This window comes from Thamnophis elegans, chromosome 17, assembly GCF_009769535.1.
Source record: "Thamnophis elegans isolate rThaEle1 chromosome 17, rThaEle1.pri, whole genome shotgun sequence".
NCBI classification, from domain to species: domain Eukaryota; kingdom Metazoa; phylum Chordata; class Lepidosauria; order Squamata; family Colubridae; genus Thamnophis; species Thamnophis elegans.
This window is the reverse complement of record NC_045557.1, coordinates 5,443,571-5,461,498: the sequence shown is the minus strand read 5'-3', so window position 1 is coordinate 5,461,498 and position 17,928 is coordinate 5,443,571. Positions and strand designations below refer to the sequence as shown.

Below are 17,928 nucleotides of genomic sequence, written 5' to 3'. Positions count from 1 at the left end.
CTTCGATCTTCCCAGCCTGCGAGATCCCCCAATTCTTTCCCAGTTATTCCCACTCCGTTTATCCCACCCCAAAACTGGTCTCGGTGTCTCTAGCCCGGAGGGTGGGGTTAGAAACCAGAAGCTGAGTTATTTCAGCTGATGGCTGTCCGTCTTTAAGCACCCACAGCGCACCAACTCACTGCAGGAAGCTTTGTGGGTCTTGTGGTTGCGTCCATCCTGCTTGGCGGGGTGGCGTTGACGGCTTCAGCTCGGCCCCCGGACTGTGACCGAGGGACGAACCGGAGGAGACACAACTGGATTTTGCCAGCGCTTGCTTCCACGGTGCGGAAACGATTCAAAACTTTTTCTGGACACAAGTCTCCCAAAATGAACCTTTCTGTTGTGGCCCTTCTGGTTTTCCTCGTGGTCGACGGAGCAGGTAAAGTCCACCCGCTTGTATCTGTGGGTCAGGGGGAAAAAGAATTAAAGGAAAGGAAAAGGGTGGGGCTTTTGGGGGGTGGGGTGGTGACAGACATCATAACCCTTCGTCCTCTCCATTAATGCCATAAATTACAGCTGAACATGATTTAATCAGAGGTTAGATGGACATTGTCTGGTCCCAGTTTTCATTCCTCTATCCATTCGCTTATTTTCTTTCGAGGGCCGCTTACAAAACACGAAAGGCAAATATATATACCTATAAATATACCATATACATATACATGTATTGTGTCACAACCCTTCCCTTTATTTATTTATCAGCAAAATTGCAACATAGATAGATAGATAGATAGATAGAAGATAGATAGATAGATAGATAGTAGATAGATATATATCATAAATTTTATTAATCATAGACCAGAACGAATAAAAAACACGCCATACATATACCATTAAAAATCCTGCAATGAAATAAAATTAAGAAGGGGGAAATATTAAAACTAATTGCTTACAGAATGAATATAAAGAACAGATTCGAAGTTTTACTAGTCATAGACCAGAACGAATAAAAAACCGCCGTACATATACCATTAAAAATCCTGCAATGAAATAAAATTAAGAAGGGGGAAATGTTAAAACTAATTGCTTACAGAATGAATATAAAGAACAGATTAGAGGTTTTACTAGTCATACACCAGAACCAATAAAAACACGCTGTACATATACCATTAAAAATCCTGCAATGAAATAAAATTAAGAAGGGGGAAATGTTAAAACTAATTGCTTACAGAATGAATATAAAGAACAGATTAGAGGTTTTACTAGTCATACACCAGAACCAATAAAAAACACGCCGTACATATACCATTAAAAACCCTGCAATGAAATAAAATTAAGAAGGGGGAAATGTTAAAACTAATTGCTTACAGAATGAATATAAAGAACAGATTAGAAGTTTTACTAGTCATAGACCAGAACGAATAAAAACACGCCATACATATACCATTAAAAATCCTGCAATGAAATAAAATTAAGAAGGGGGAAATATTAAAACCAATTGCTTATAGAATGAATATAAAGAACAGATTCGAAGTTTACAGATGTTAGGTTATTTTTTTCTTCAATGTATAGCTGAACTCTGAAACAAGACTATGATTGATTGATGGGGTCGAGATAATCAAAATGTGAATTTGAATTGGACGAACGAGAATGATATTTGTTAACTTTGTTCCGACTGTTCTTGTCAATTGGATTAAAGTCGAAAAAATGGATCAGAATTGAAGCACTAAAGAGGAGATGTATAATATTGTTTGTTTATGTTTATGGATTTAATAATCTCCATCACATTTATCAAGTTTAATACAATGAGGATTATAGAAACTTGATAACTGCGATAGAGATTATTAACAATGTTAGCGTAAACTGGATCGATATGAATGGAAACTTAGTTAAATTTGTTCATATAGATAAATGTTCAGATAGAACAAGATAGAGATGGAGAGATAAAGATGAAGAACTAGGCAGTTTTGAATGTGTGTGTGTGTGTGTGTATGTGTGTTGTATTTGTGCTGATATATATGTGTGTGTGTGTGTGTGTGTGTTTGTTTGTTTTTTTATTTGTGCTGATAAATAAATAAAGGGAGACTAGTATAGATCTATTTCAAGCTATTTAGCTCTCATCAGCTAGCCATACCCTTACTGGGATTTGAAATAGAAATAGATCTATACTAATCTCCCTTTATTTATTATCAGCACAAATAAAAAAAAACACACAAATATAACAAAGGCAACAGTAAAAATATTGGGTTTCTGTCGTGATGGACTCTTGTGACGAGCTGATTGACAGATGATGGAAGCAGTTAGCTCCCTCCCATAATTGGGGCTTACCAGGGGTTGTAAATAATCTAATAGATAGATAGATAGATAGATAGATAGATAGATAGATAGATAGATAGATAGATAGATAGATAGATAGATATAGATAGACAGACAGATAGACAGACAGACACACACATATATTTGAACCATATAATAAGGACAACTTATGTTGGAGAAATGTGATAGAGATTATTAATATTGTTATTGTGATATGAATGATGCCCAGAACCAATTCTGTTCAAACACAATATAATTGTATAACTTAAAAATAATAATAAAAATATATATTTAAAAATTCTGCAATAAAATCATGAACCCCAGATCAAATGCATGACCAAATCCAGTCCGTTGATGATACGTGGTCAAAAACTAGACTAAATCATAAATTATGACTGAAAGGGGGAAGGATTCGGCATTAAAACTATCAATAGAATAAAAGGGATCATTTGCAATTAAAAAGACAGGGGCTTCTTCACGCAGCGTGGGAGGGAAAGGGGCTTTGAAAGACCGATTCTCACCCGGAGTGAAATGTAATAATCGGGGAATTAAATAGACACAACCTCACAGAACAAATCCCACACCAGGACAGGTTACACCAAACTTAATTCTCCGATTTCAGACAGAAGCTAAAGTCCCGTAGACCTGAAAAAGCTGAATATTGGACACAGCTTGAATCTTGCAAAAGTTTCCTGCGCATGTGAAAATACTTCTAGTCTATATATAGTACTTTTTTTTAATTATTTGCAAGAGATTAGGGCTGGTGAATCTCCTGCCAAACCGTGACATTGAAATGAAAAGAGACAGTTGGTCTAGTGGTTAAAGCAGCAGGCTAGGGAGACCTTGAGTCCATGTCCTAATTTAGCCGTGAATGCTGTCTGAGTGATTTGGGGCCAATCACCAGGCGACAGTAAGTTCTAGTCCCGATTTAGGCATGAAAGCCAGCTGGGTAACTTTGGGCCAATCGCCAGGTGACAGTGAATTCTAGTCCTACCTTAGGGATAAAAGCCGCCTGGGTGACTTTGGGCCAATCACCAGGAGACAGGGAGTTCTAGTCCTGCCTTAGGGATAAAAGCCGCCTGGGTGACTTTGGGCCAATTACCAGGACAGGGAGTTCTAGTCCTGCCTTAGGGATAAAAGCCGCCTGGGTGACTTTGGGCCAATCACCAGGAGACAGGGAGTTCTAGTCCTGCCTTAGGGATAAAAGCTGCCTAGGTGACTTTGGGCCAATCACCAGGAGACAGGGAGTTCTAGTCCTGCCTTAGGGATAAAAGCCGCTTCGGTGACTTTGGGCCAATCACCAGGAGGCAGGGAGTTCTAGTCCTGCCTTAAGCATGAAAGTTGGCTGGGTGACTTTGGGCTAATCACTAGGAGACAGTGAGTTCTAGTCCTGCCTTAAGCATGAAAGTCAACTGGGTGACTTTGGGCCAATCACCAGGAGACAGTGAGTTCTAGTCCTGCCTTAAGCATGAAAGTCAATTGGGTGACTTTGGGCCAATCACCAGGAGGCAGGGAGTTCTAGTCCTGCCTTAGGCATGAAAGGTGGCTTGTTGATTTTGGGCCAATCATCAGGAGACAGTGAATTCTAGTTCTGTTTAGGCTTGAAAGCTAGTGTTCCCAAATCCCTCTCTCAGCCCAACCTACCTTACAAGGTTGTCGTTGTAGGGAAAATAAGAGGAAGAAAGAGTGTTGGATATCTTTGCTACCTTGAGTTATTCGCAAAATTAATAAAGTCGGGATATGAATAAACAAATAATCATCTTTTAAAAACGAAGGACTTGGAAAACCGAGGTTCTGGCAGCCACAACCCCCTGGGTGAAACGAAACGAAATTAAGCTGGGTTTCACGGATGCAGATGTGTGAAAGAAACATCTGCCACCTTCCTCACTTTTTAAAGGGGAAACGGGTTATAAAGAGAAAAAAAAGTCGGGGACTTTTCAAAAGGAAGTTGAAAGGAAAAGTCGGCAGGGCTCGAGGTTACTCACAGTTGCTTGGAAAACCGAGCTAAAAAGCAACCCGTAATTTATCGAAAAAGTTGACCCTCCCAACTACGATGATCAAAGATACAAGGGTGGCAATTCCCAAAAAAAAATTAAAAGGCAGAGTGAGAAAGGAAACAAAAAAGGGGAATGCAATCTATTTTGCATAAAAGAAATACATTTGGATAAAATGAAAAGATAATTCAATTAATTCAAAATCCGTAATAACCGGTAATTCCGTTCATTATTATTCAGTAATAATTTAGTTAACCGTTTACTAATAATTAAGTAGCAGTTTAGTTAATTATTAAGGAACGGTTTATTATTAACACCTTGTTTAATCATTAATTAATCATTTGTTATCGATAAGCGATTATGAATTGAGGTGCTTTTGGTTGATGATTTCAATGTTATTCATTATGATTGCATTGAATTGGTGGATAACTTCATTGAACCGTTCCACGGAGTGCTGTTAACTAGTAATTTAGTTGGATAGGATTCATTATTTAATTTTTAATTAAAAGCTTTCAAACTTTAGTGCGCTGGGAGCCTCAGGAGGGGGAAAATGGATTTTATTGTTTTATTGGTGAACCCCAAAACATCATTTAAGTGGAATGCTGAAGGCACGCCCAGTGAACTGAACATGGATTGAATCTTCATTTTTACAGATTCTTCCAGGTTTCCGGTTATTTTCACTTGATTTTCTGTGCTCAAACATATATATACTATTTTTACACTTTGCAGCAGATTAACCCAGTTTTGTGGTTTCGTAGAGCGATGGTTCTCACCATGTTTTTCAGCCGCCAGCAAATGTTTTCCCATCCCAAAATCAAATTGCGCCATGGCTGGATTCCCCAGAAAGAAGAAGAAGAAAAAACGAGAACTGTGTTTTAAAGCGGAAATATATTTCCTCAGAGGCATTGGGAAGGAGGTTCAATTCCCCTGCAACCCCAAATTTGCTCTGAATGTAGCATCCTGTTTTTTTTAATATTACTTTCGACTCCTGGAAATAGCGATGTGTGACAGGCGTAAGGGCGAGGACTGGTTATAAGTCCCTGTTTCCAGTGCCGCTGTAACTTTGAAATGACCGTTCGTAAGACGAGGGCTTGTTGTTGTTAGTTGCGAAGTCATGTCCGACTCATCACGACCCCATGGACAACATTCCTCCAAGCCTTCCTGTCCTCTACCATCCTCTGGATCCATTGAAGCTCACGCCGGCTGCTTCGGTGACTCCATCCAGCCACCTCCTTCTCTGCCATCCCCTTCTTCTTCTTCTTTTGCCCTCCATCGTTCCAAGCATGAGGCTCTTCTCCAGGGAGTCCTTCTTCCTTCTCATCAGGTGGCCAAAGTCTTTGAGTTTCCTCTTCGGGATCTGGCCTTCTAAAGAGCCAGGGTGGATCTCCTCTAGGACTGACCGGTTGGATGGCCTTGCAGTCCAAGGGACTCACAGGAGATAGATGATAGATGATAGATGATAGATGATAGATGATAGATGATAGATGATAGATGATAGATGATAGATGATAGATGATAGATGATAGATGATAGATGATAGGATAGATGATAGATGATGATGATAGATGATAGATGAGATGCTAGATAGATGATGATAGATAGATAGATAGATGATAGATGATATAGATGATAGATGATAGATGATAGATGATAGATGATGATGATAGATGATGATAGATGATAGATGATAGATGATAGATAGATAGATGATAGATAGATAGATGATAGATGATAGATGAGAGATGATAGATGATAGATGATATGATAGATAGATGATAGATGATAGAGAGATATGATGATAGATGATGATAGATAGAGATGATAGATGATAGATAGATGATAGAGATAGATGATAGATGATAGATGATAGATGATAGAGATAGATGATAGATGAGAGATAGTAGATGATAGATGATAGATGAGATGAGAGATGAGATAGATAGATGATAGATGATGATAGATAGATAGATGAGAGAGATATAGATGATAGATGAGATAGAGATGATATAGATGATAGATGATTGGAGGATGGATGGAGGATGGATGGAGGTAGGTAGGTAGGTAGTAGTAGATAGATAGATAGATAATAGATAGATGATAGATAGATAGATAGAAAGATAGATAAAAGATGATAGATAGATAGATAGATAGATAGATAGAGAGATAGATAGATCGATAGATAGATAGATATATAGATAGATAGATGATAGATAGATAGATAATTATATAGGTAGGTAGATAAGTAAGTTGATAGATAGGTAGGCAGTCAGACGACAGATCAGATAGATAGAAGTCCCCTTCTTTTTCTTTGCCCTCCATCGTTCTCAGCATGAGGCTCTTCTCCAGGGAGTCCTTCTTCCTTCTCCTTAGGTGGCCAAAGTCCTTGAGTTTCCTCTTCAGGATCTGCCTTCTAAAGAGCAGCCAGGGTGGATCTCCTCCAGGACGGACCGGTTGGATGGCCTTGCAGTCCAGGGACTCAATGCAGGAGTCTTCTCCAGCACCCGAGTTCAAAGGCCTCCGTTCTTCAGCCTTCCTTGTGGTCCAACCTTCACAGCCACCCATTGCAACTGGGGAAACCGTAGCCTTGACTAGACGCCCTTTTGATTGGCAGGGAGATGTCTCTGCTTTTTAGGATGCTGTCTAGCTCTGCCATCGCTCCCCTCCCCAGGAGCAAGGAAGATGAGGGCTACTTGTGATTTATTCTCTGGGGAATAAATTGTTTATTCCTTTGCTTATTCTTCTTTAGAGGCCGTAATAAGTTGTTTCCCTCGCTGAGAATACAACGCAGGCGATCAACAGAAGTCAGAAATATTATATTTATTGAGGCCGGCATACTTAAATAGCAGTCCTAAAAACACTGCATCTCCAATCTCGTATTTATATGGCAGTCGCCGGCTTACGACCAAGTTCAGTGAATCGACGCAGTTCTTAAATTAGTAACACGGTTGTTAAGTGAATCGGGCTTCCCCGTTGACTTGGCTTGTCAGGCAATTGTGTGACCCCGGGGCGCTGTGACCGTTATAAATACGAGTCAGTTGCCAAGGAATTTAGATCACGCGACCACAGGATACAGCAATGATCCTTAAGTGTGAAAAATGGTTTTAAGTCACTTTTTTCAATGCCATTATAATTTTGGACGGTCATTTGGAAGGTGGCTGAGGTGGCGCAGTGGTTAGGGGGCAGTACTGCAGGCCACTTGAGTTGACTGCTAGCTGCAGTTCGGCGGTTCAAATCTCACCGGCTCAAGGTTGAATCAGCCTTCCATCCTTCCGAGGTGGGTAAAATGAGGACCCAGACTGTGGGGGCGATATGCTGACTCTGTAAACCGCTTAGAGAGGGCTGAAAGCCCTATGAAGCGGTATATAAGTCCAACTGCTATTGCTATTGCTATTGCTATTAAGTGAACTGTTACAAGTTCACTTAATATATTTTGATTAAAGATTCAATTCTTATCAATAGAGCAGGATGGTTACTGCAAACAAATCTTTTCTTTATCTTAGAATCGAAACAGATGCTTCCTGATTTACTGTTAAACGGAAAACTCCTTATCTAAGGCTAAAACTGATATGTGGCTGGAAAAAATGATACAACAACAACATATTGACTTATAACCCTGAAATATTTTTGCTGCGGATTTTACCAGAAAATTATAGTAAAGAAAATGTATATTTGATTATTCATGTTATAACAGCAGCTAGGATCATATTGGCACAAAATTGGAAAGTGAAGAGATCCCTACAGAGGAGAATGTGATTAGGAAAATATCAAAATGTGCAGACATGAACAGATTGATACTGGCAATTAAAAAGAAGGAACCACCCGATTATTATACAATTTGGGAATCTTTTTACCGGTGGTTAGAGAATAGACCTACAAATTAAAAGTAAAAGAAGTTATCTAAAGTATAGAAAATGTATTAATAGTCAATATATCACTAATAGATTTAAATGAATTACAATGAGATTGTTATGATGTTAGAGACTTAAGGTATTGGAAATTAAGCTAAAAATGAGATTAAATTATGAATAAGATTGTCTATTTGAACGTTGGCACAAAATATGTGAAGCCAGATGACACCTTGGTTAACGGAAAGTAGATTGTTTATATTAAAATGAAATTAAAAAAAATACAGTTTTTCTAGATGCAAGTTTTAAGGGTTTTGTTTTAAGGGCTTAGCTAAGTTTAGATCTCTCGTTTTTTTTAATTTTCATAAAATGGCCTTGACTTCTGCCCATCACAATATTTCCTGGGTTGGAATTTATTGCAAACATATCCGAAAAGTATTCCCAACACACAGCTACTAAGAAAACCTCTTCCTGTGAGTCAGACAGGCGTGGCGGAGAAAAGAAAATGGCTTTAAAAAAAAAAAAATTACGTCCATGTTTAATATGAGCAAAACTGTCCTGAGCAACGCGATGAAACGATATCCTTTCGTTATCGCCCAGAATGATTTTAGAGGCAAATACTCAATCCCGATGCAACGATTTAAGGAAGTGGTTTTGGAAAGCGGTGTTTTTCCTATCGGATTTTATTTCCTTTTAATTTTTTTCCCCATCACGTTTTTTTTAAAAAATTTATAACATGTAAACATTCCATTTTCAATTAAACAGTATGTTGATCTGGGTACAAATAGTTTTAGGAAATAGCAATCAAAATATTTACAACAGTGCTCATTCCATTAGGATTGATTATAATAATAATAATAGCAATAGCAATAGCAGACTTATATACCGCTTCATAGGGCTTTCAGCCCTCTCTAAGCGGTTTACAGAGTCAGCATATCACCCCCACAGTCTGGGTCCTCATTTTACCCACCTCGGAAGGATGGAAGGCTGAGTCAACCTTGAGCCGGTGAGATTTGAACCGCCGAACTGCAGTTAGCAGTCAGCTGAAGTGGCCTGTAGTACCGCACTCTAACCACTGCGCCACCTCGGCATCTATATTAATAATGATGATGATGATGTTTACTTAACCATATTAACATATCGTTCTCACCTAGGCTTCCCCCAAAAGCACAGAACAGATTCCTGGTCCTGACAAAACCTCTTTTATTAAAACGAATGTGAATTCCTCTCATTTACACTCAGCAAAGACCTGGCAAACAGTCTTTCAAAGGAGTATTTATGACCACAGACCTTATCTAGCTTGGAAAGCTGCCATGGGAATATTCTCCTAACGAGGTGCTGTGCAAGGAAAGGCTGGGCACAGAGTCTCTGAGATTCACAGACAGATCTTCACACTCCTGAAACGAAGGAAGGAACCAATTGTTTCCTGCAAAAGCCCGCTCCCCTTTCTCTCCTCTTTTATGTCCTCTGGGAGGGGCCATTCATCGATTTACGGTCACAGACCTTATCTGGCTGGGAGAGCTGACAGGCCGATATCTGCAGAACTTGGCCAAGAGTCTTGGAGAGTCATGAACCAATTAAATGAACTAATGGTCTCCTGCAAACTCCACTCCCCTGTCGCTCCTCTTTTATTCCCTCTGGGAGGGGCCATTCACCGTCCACCTGTGGCCTTCCTCCCAAGTCGACCCCTGTTCTTTAGCTGTTCCCTTCGTCTGGCCACTCTGCGCATGCACACACTGGGAACAGGCTCCAGCTGTTCTTCTGCCTCACTGATGTCTGACTCCGAAGGCAGCTGAGAACTGCCAGACGGCTCTGGACCCCTCTCTGTCTCCGACACTGACCCCTCATCTGAGCCTTCCACACACTCCAGGACTGGCCCAGGTTCCTCCCCAACCCTCCTCACTCTCCGAATCTGCTGTCAGCTCTGCTGGCAGACCACAACACCTACCTCCCTTATATGATTGATCCTTTCCTTCTATTTCCCTATTTCTAACTCCTGCTTTTATCAGCTAACCATCGTCATTGGCCGAGCATCTGAATTTTGATCAGGTGACCACAGAAATGTTGCAAGTGTAAAAAATGGTCCGAAGTTGCTGCCGTCGAAACTCTGAATGCTCACTAAATTAACAGTTGTAAATTGAGGACTACCTGTGTTTGTTTATTTAATTACTTGCAAATCTTCTCTGGCCTCTTGTGTTTGCAGAAGCTTTGCAAGAATCACAGATATGCTACATTTTGGATGGGATTCTGTTCCTTTATGGGATCATCCTGACCGTCCTCTACTGCCGACTTAAGGTGAGCATCTGGGGAGCCCCCAAAATTAGATGCCTCAATCCTGAAATCCTGGCATGACGATGGAATCTTTGTAATTATTTATCAAGCTCTTTATTCACCTTCATTTAACGACCTCCGTAATCCCTTGCGGGGTGGAATCTGGGCAACTGAATGGAGCTAGCAGAGTGTTTTAAGGGCCAGATGCCTTTCCCGTTGCCAGTGTGGAGTCTTGTTCGCAAATCAATCAATTGCAAAATTTATTAATATTTTATTCTTCCTTTTTAATCAGTTCCTGAATCGGAAGAAGACTCCAGCATCTTCTGCCATCTACGAAGTACGTCTGTCTGTTATTTTACAAGTTGTCTTTGACTTACAACCATAATTGATGTTGCTAAGTGAGACATTTGTTAAGTGAGTTTTGCCCCATTTTGCGACCTTGCTTCTCACCGCTGTTAAGGGAATCACTGCAATTATTAGTGAGTAACGTGACTATTTAGCGAATCTGGCTTCCCCATTGAATTTGTTCGTCGGAAGGTCGCAAAAGGGGGATCATATGATCCCCGGGGACGTTGGCGACTGTTATAAATACAGTTCCCAAGCTTCTGAATTTTGATCACGTGACCATGGGGATGCTGCAACGGTCATAAGTGTGAAAAACAGTCCTAAGTCCCTTTTTTCAACGCCGTTGTAACCTCGGTCACTAAACGAAATGTTGTAAGTCGAGAACTATCTGTATTTCCAAATATCTCTGAGGTAATATCTCTGAGGTAATATTTCTGAGGTAGTATCTCTGAGGTAATATCTCTGAGGTAATATCTCTGAGGTAAATTACAGGGGGTTTCATTTAACGATTCACTTAATGACTGTGACAGGAAAGATCGTAAAATGAGGGGGGAACTTATTAAGAACTGCCCTACTCAATTATGGTCGTAAGGCGAGGACTCCCTGGATTGGAAAAGAATAAAATATACATCAAACCTTTCATATTACAAGGGAGGTTTTTGGGGAACGGGGTTCCATCTTGTTGCTCTGAATTTTAATCTTTTTTCTCTTCTGTTTTCTAGAAAGTGGATCCCATCTATACGGTAAGTTTCGCTCTCTTCTCGTTTCACCCCCAAATGAGTTTCGCTCTCTTCTCGTTTCACCCCCAAATGATGTTTCAACCTAGAAAAAAGAGTTTTCCTCTCCTTCCTTTCAACCCTAAGGATGGTTGTTAAACGCTCATTAAAATCATAAAAAAGTTTGACCCTGTGCTGTGGTGAGATGAGCAGTCAATAAGTTTGATAGAGCAGGAAAGACAAGATAGATGATAGATAAATGATAGATAGATAGATAGATAGAGCAGGAAAGAAGAGATAGATAGATAGATAGATAGATAAATAGATAGATAGATAGATAGATAGATAGATAGATAGATAGATAGATAGATAGATAGATAGATAGATAGATAGATATAAATAGAGCAGGAAAAATAGATAGGCAGGTAGGTAGATAGATAGACAGACAGACAGAGCAGGAAGGAAGAGTGATAGATGATAGATACATAGATAGGTAGGTAGGTAGGTAGGTAGGTAGGTAGGTAGGTAGGTAGGTAGATATAGATAGATAGATAGATAGATAGATAGATAGATAGATAGAGCAGGAAAAAAGATATAGATAACTAGGTAGGTAGATAGACAGACAGAACAGGAAGGGAGAGAAAGAGAGAGAGAGAGAGATATGATAGAGCAGGAAAGAAGAGATAGAAAGATAGAAAGAGAGCTGGAAAGAAGAGATAGATATAGATATAAATAGAGGAGGAAAGAAGGGATATGATAGATAAATAGATAGAGCAGGAAAGAAGAGATAGAAAAAAGAAAGATAGAGCATGAAAGAAGAGATAGATATAGATATAAATAGAGGAGGAAAGAAGGGATATGATAGATAAATAGATAGAGCATGAAAGAAGAGATAGAAAAAGTAAAGATAGATAGAGCATGAAAGAAGAGATAGATATAGATATAAATAGAGGAGGAAAGAAGGGATATGATAGATAAATAGATAGAGCATGAAAGAAGAGATAGAAAAAAGAAAGATAGATAGAGCATGAAAGAAGAGATAGATATAGATATAAATACAGCAGGAAAGAAGGGATATGATAGATAAATAGATAGAGCAGGAAAGAAGAGATAGAAAAAAGAAAGATAGATAGAGCAGGAAAGAAGAGATAGATATAGATATAAATAGAGCAGGAAAGTAGAGATAATGATAGATAAATAGATAAATAGTGTATGTAGTATATATTGGAGACCCTTTGAGAGCTGTTAGGCAACGCAATTTCATTTCCCCGTATGCCGATTTGGGTACATTCAAAGTGAGAATAAAGTTATTCTAGCTTCTTAAGCCAAGGGTTTTCCCCTCCTTCCAGGGTCTGGACGTTCAGGAGATGGAACCATACAGCACACTAGAAACTTCGAAAGCACCCCCCGAAGGGCTGCCTCCCAGGGAGACCCCCTCCAACGAATGAACATCTGTCTCCAAACAACATCTGGATAGGCTTCCCCGGCTTCCGATCTGGGCCAAGTTTGGTGTCGGGAGAGAAGCCGAAAATCAGAAAGGACTCTGACGTCTCAATCTTCCTCCAGAGTTTTAATTTTTGGCAACGCAAAAGGCACACAAACGAATGTGGGTGCCTGGGAATTCTAGTCGAGCTACCAAAATCCTCCTGATTTTGGGGGGCAGGCGTTGGGGGGTGGTGGTGTATTTTTGCTAGTTCTCGACTTACGACCACAACGCAAGGCTAGAATTTCCATGGCTTCCGTTCCAATTTCCAAGCAAGGGAATTGTTAAAAGTGTGTTGGGCTTGATATTATGAGCTTTCGGCCAGGGTAGTTAAGTTAATCACTGCTGTTAAACAAATCAGGTAGTCGTTAAGCAAATCTCATCTATCATCTCTCTCTCTCTCTCTCTCCCTCTCTATCATTGTCATTTACCTATCTTCCTTTCTCTCTCTCTTCTATCTTCTCTATTATTTTTCTTTCTTTCCTTTTTCCTTCCTTTCTTCCTTCTTCCCCCTCCTTCCCTTCCCTTCCTCCTTTCTTCTCCTTCCCTATTTCTTTCCTTCCTTCTTTCCTCTTTCCCTCTTCTCCCTCCCTTCTTTCCTCCCTTTCCCTCCTTCCCTCTTCCCCCTGCTTCCTTCCTCTCCTTCCTTTTCCCTCTTGCCTTCCTACCTTCCTTCTTTCCTCTTCTTCCTTCCCTCTTTCCTCCCTAACTCCCCTTCTTTCCTCTCCTTTCCTCCCTCTTCCCTCCCTAACTCTCCTTCCCTCTTTCCTACTTTGCTCTCCTTGCTTCTTTCCTTCCTCTTCTGCTCTTCTCCTTCCTTTCCTCTCCTTCCTTCCCTCTTTCCTCTCCTTCACTCCTTCCTTTCCCCCCTCTTTCCCTCTTCCCTTCTTTCCTTCCTGTTGTTTGAGACATTTGTTAAGGCCACGAGAGACGCTGCAATCATCATCAATATAGGCCAGTTTCCCAGTTAAATGGGATCATTGAGTATTGTAAGTGTGAACACCTGTCCCAAATCACTTTTCCCAGTGACTAGTCGCTAAACTAATGGCCATAAGTCAGGGACTACCTATAACCTAACGCAGCTTTTTTCCACCAATTGCAAATGGGGAGTTTATCTTTCTTGGCTGTGTTAGAGGCTTGGTGAAATTTATATATCCCTCCCCCCCCCCATCCCCATTGTGATTTTTGATCTTGTAAGTAGCCTGGACTGTATACATTGGTTGAATAAATACATATGCAATAAATAAATAAATCTTTTCTCAGTTTTAACACAGTCGCTGCCAGCTCTATTCTGTTCTATTTATTTATCTAGCTCTATTCTATTTATTTGTACCCTGATTTTATTCATAATTTTTTTGCCTAGTTTTTTTTTTAAATTCTCGCTTTACCCCGAATTGTACATCCTGTGCTTGATGGATGGATCAAAAGATACCTGGCTTTAGGCGGGTTTCAAAGAATTTGACCAGAGCTATTAAGAAAATCAAAAAGGAAATGGTTAGAAACGGAAGGGGTTCGCTGCTTGGGGTTGTTATTTTAAACATTCTTTTTGTGTTTTTACATCTTTCTGAGCCACATTTGTAGAAGCAAAGGGAAGCCTTTGAAAAAAAAAAATAATTTCCTTAGGGGGGAAAAAAAATAAAACCAGAGACATTAATTCTCCAGATGTCCCATAGCAGCCACGCCAAGCAAACTTGTTAAAAAATGTAAATAAATAAAAATTAGAAATAGAAGCTGTCACGAAGAGAAACCCACTGTTCTTGTTTGGACTTTCATGGCAGTTTTGGACCAAGACAAACATCTCACGGGTTGTGGATTCTGTGTGTGTGTGTGTTGTGTTGTGTTGTGTCCGTGTGCACACGCAGATATGTGTGGGGAAAAAACACAATCCGTTTTTATCTTTCCACCTGTTAGCCTCTTCAACAGAGGATCAATCAAAAGATGAAGAGGCTATAGGAGAAGGATGGAAAACTGACTGGGTTTTTTTAATGCACACACACACACACACACACGGCCACCCTGTGTGTGTGTGTCACCCTGCATTATTTGCAAAAAGAATAAAGGCACGATCTTGATCTCTCTCACTCTTGCATAGCTATCTATCATCTATTTTTTGTCTCTTTTCTCTCTACCATTATCTATTTATCTATCTAATCTATCTATCTATCTATCTATCTATCTATCTATCTATCTATCTATCTATCACATCTATCTATAACAGCTATCTATTTTTCTCTTTTCTCTATCATTATCTATATTTATTTCTCTCTCTCTATCATTATCTATCTATTTATCTATCAGTATCTATCATCTATTTTCTTTTTCTCTCTTTCATTCTCATCTGTCTGTTTATCCGTCTATCTATTCTATTCTATCTAACGATATCTCTCTGTCTGTCTCTCATCTATTCTCTCTCTTATCCATCCATCCATCCATCCACCCATCCACCTACCTCCTCGTTCTTCCTATCTATCTATCTATCTATCTATCTATCTATCTATCTATCTATCTATCTATCTATCATCCATCCATCCATCCACCTACCTCCTCGTTCTTCCTATCTATCTATCTATCTATCTATCTATCTATCTATCATCCATCCATCCATCCATCCATCCATCCATCCATCACCATCTATTTTCCCTCTCATTATCTATCTCTGTGTCTATTTTCTCTTTCTTTTCTCTATATCTATCTATCTATCATCTATCTATCTATCTATCTATCTATCTATCTATCTATCTATCTATCTATCTATCATCTATCTATCTATCTATCTATCTAATCTATTTATTTATCAACCGATATTTATATGTCTATCACCTACTCTCTCTCTCTCTCTCTCACACACACACACACATTATCTATTTATCTGTCTCTATCATCTATTCTCTATCTCCTATCATTATCTATCTGTCTTTCTGTCTATCTATCGGCTAATGAGATTGGTGCATATAAATTAAATTATCAATATATACATTTAACAAACAAAGGCTTACCTAATATCAGTTTGGGGTTGTTGTTTTTTTTGAAAATGGAGATTTTCTTTTTTTGGGGGAACTCACAAGAGAAACTGGATTTCTGTCACATTGAATTTTTTTTCCCCACCCCCAAAAATGATCTTTCTTTTTTTGGTACTTTTGAAAGGAAATTCATATCGGTGTTTTTCTAGCCCTGTGTTTGGGTCACCACTTTATCTGCTTCTCCACATTTTCCCCTGTTCAGATTAAAAAAACAAAACAGGAAGAACAGATAGAAGATTGAGAACAGGGTCAACTTGAGTCACTTTTCCTGCTGTCATAGCAGAATTTAATTTTCATTTATTACCTCTTCAAGAGGAGCAAAATACTGAAAACTGAGGCTGTTTTTCACAAAGCCTTGTTGCATTTGGAGGTAGGAAATAACACATTTAAAAACAGAAAATGATTTAAATGAGTTTCCCCCCCCCTCCAATCTCTTCTTTAAGGTGGGTGGACGTCAACTCCCAGAATTCCCCTAGGCCAGCGATGGACGATTGAATTAAACCAATGTGTTTTTTTTTTCCACACTTGGGAGCTTTAAAATGTTTATAGACCTCAATTTCAACATGCCGGCCAAGGCATTCTGGGAGTTTAACTGGACTATTCTAGGATTTCAGCTAGGGCAGGCTGGGAATTATAGGTCCCAAAACCAAGATTGAGAAGCATTGCTTGTTGTAGAGACATTATTTTTCTATGGGGTTTTTTGGAGGGTGGTGGGGGGGAAGGAAGCATAATATATTCTCTTTTCTTTCTTTAAAAAAAATAGAGCACATCTTAAGGCATGCTGGCTGGGGGATTCTGGCAGTTGAGGTCCACCCCTCTTAAAGCAGGCTGGCTGGGGGATTCTGGGAGTTGAAGTCCTCCCCTTTTAAAACATGCTGGCTGGGGGATTCTGGGACTTGAAGTGTACCCCTCTTAAAGCATGCTGGCTGGGGGATTCTGGGAGTTGAAGCCTTCCCCTTTTAAAGCAGGCTGGCTGGGGGATTCTGGCAGTTGAGGTCCACCCCTCTTAAAGCATGCTTGCTGGGGGATTCTGGAGTTGAAATCCACCACTCTTAAAGCATACTTGCTGGGGGATTCTGGGAGTTGAAGTCTATCCCTCTTAAAACATGCTGGCTGGGGGATTCTGGGAGTTGAAGTGTACCCCTCTTAAAGCATGCTGGCTGGGGGATTCTGGGAGTTGAAGTCTATCCCTCTTAAAACATGCTGGCTGGGGGATTCTGGGAGTTGAAGTGTACCCCTTTTAAAGCAGGCTGGCTGGGGGATTCTGGCAGTTGAGGTCCACCCATCTTAAAGCAGGCTGGCTGGGGGATTCTGGGAGTTGAAGTCTATCCCTCTTAAAACATGCTGGCTGGGGGATTCTGGGAGTTGAAGTGTACCCCTTTTAAAGCAGGCTGGCTGGGGGATTCTGGCAGTTGAGGTCCACCCATCTTAAAGCATGCTTGCTGGGGGATTCTGGGAGTTGAAGTCTATCCCTCTTAAAACATGCTGGCTGGGGGATTCTGGGAGTTGAAGTGTACCCCTCTTAAAGCATGCTGGCTGGGGGATTCTGGGAGTTGAAGCCTTCCCCTTTTAAAGCAGGCTGGCTGGGGGATTCTGGCAGTTGAGGTCCACCCATCTTAAAGCAGGCTGCCTGGGGGATTCTGGGAGTTGAAGTCTATCCCTCTTAAAACATGCTGGCTGGGGGATTCTGGGAGTTGAAGTGTACCCCTTTTAAAGCAGGCTGGCTGGGGGATTCTGGCAGTTGAGGTCCACCCATCTTAAAGCATGCTTGCTGGGGGATTCTGGGAGTTGAAGTCTATCCCTCTTAAAACATGCTGGCTGGGGGATTCTGGGACTTGAAGCCTTCCCCTTTTAAAGCAGGCTGGCTGGGGGATTCTGGCAGTTGAGGTCCACCCATCTTAAAGCAGGCTGGCTGGGGGATTCTGGGAGTTGAACTCCACCCCTCTTAAAGCATGCTGG

General features: G+C 40.3%; 1 protein-coding gene across 1 annotated transcript; it reads left to right on the top strand.

The window, feature by feature from the left end:
- The first annotated feature begins 120 nt into the window (after positions 1–120).
- On the top strand, positions 121–13,354 carry FCER1G (Fc fragment of IgE receptor Ig). Its single transcript, XM_032233777.1, has 5 exons — positions 121–418; positions 10,338–10,429; positions 10,698–10,742; positions 11,473–11,493; positions 12,816–13,354. Exons 1-5 carry the CDS (start codon positions 367–369, stop codon positions 12,912–12,914), a joined length of 309 nt encoding a protein of 102 aa, XP_032089668.1. The 5' UTR covers positions 121–366; the 3' UTR covers positions 12,915–13,354.
- Positions 13,355–17,928: the final 4,574 nt, after the last annotated feature.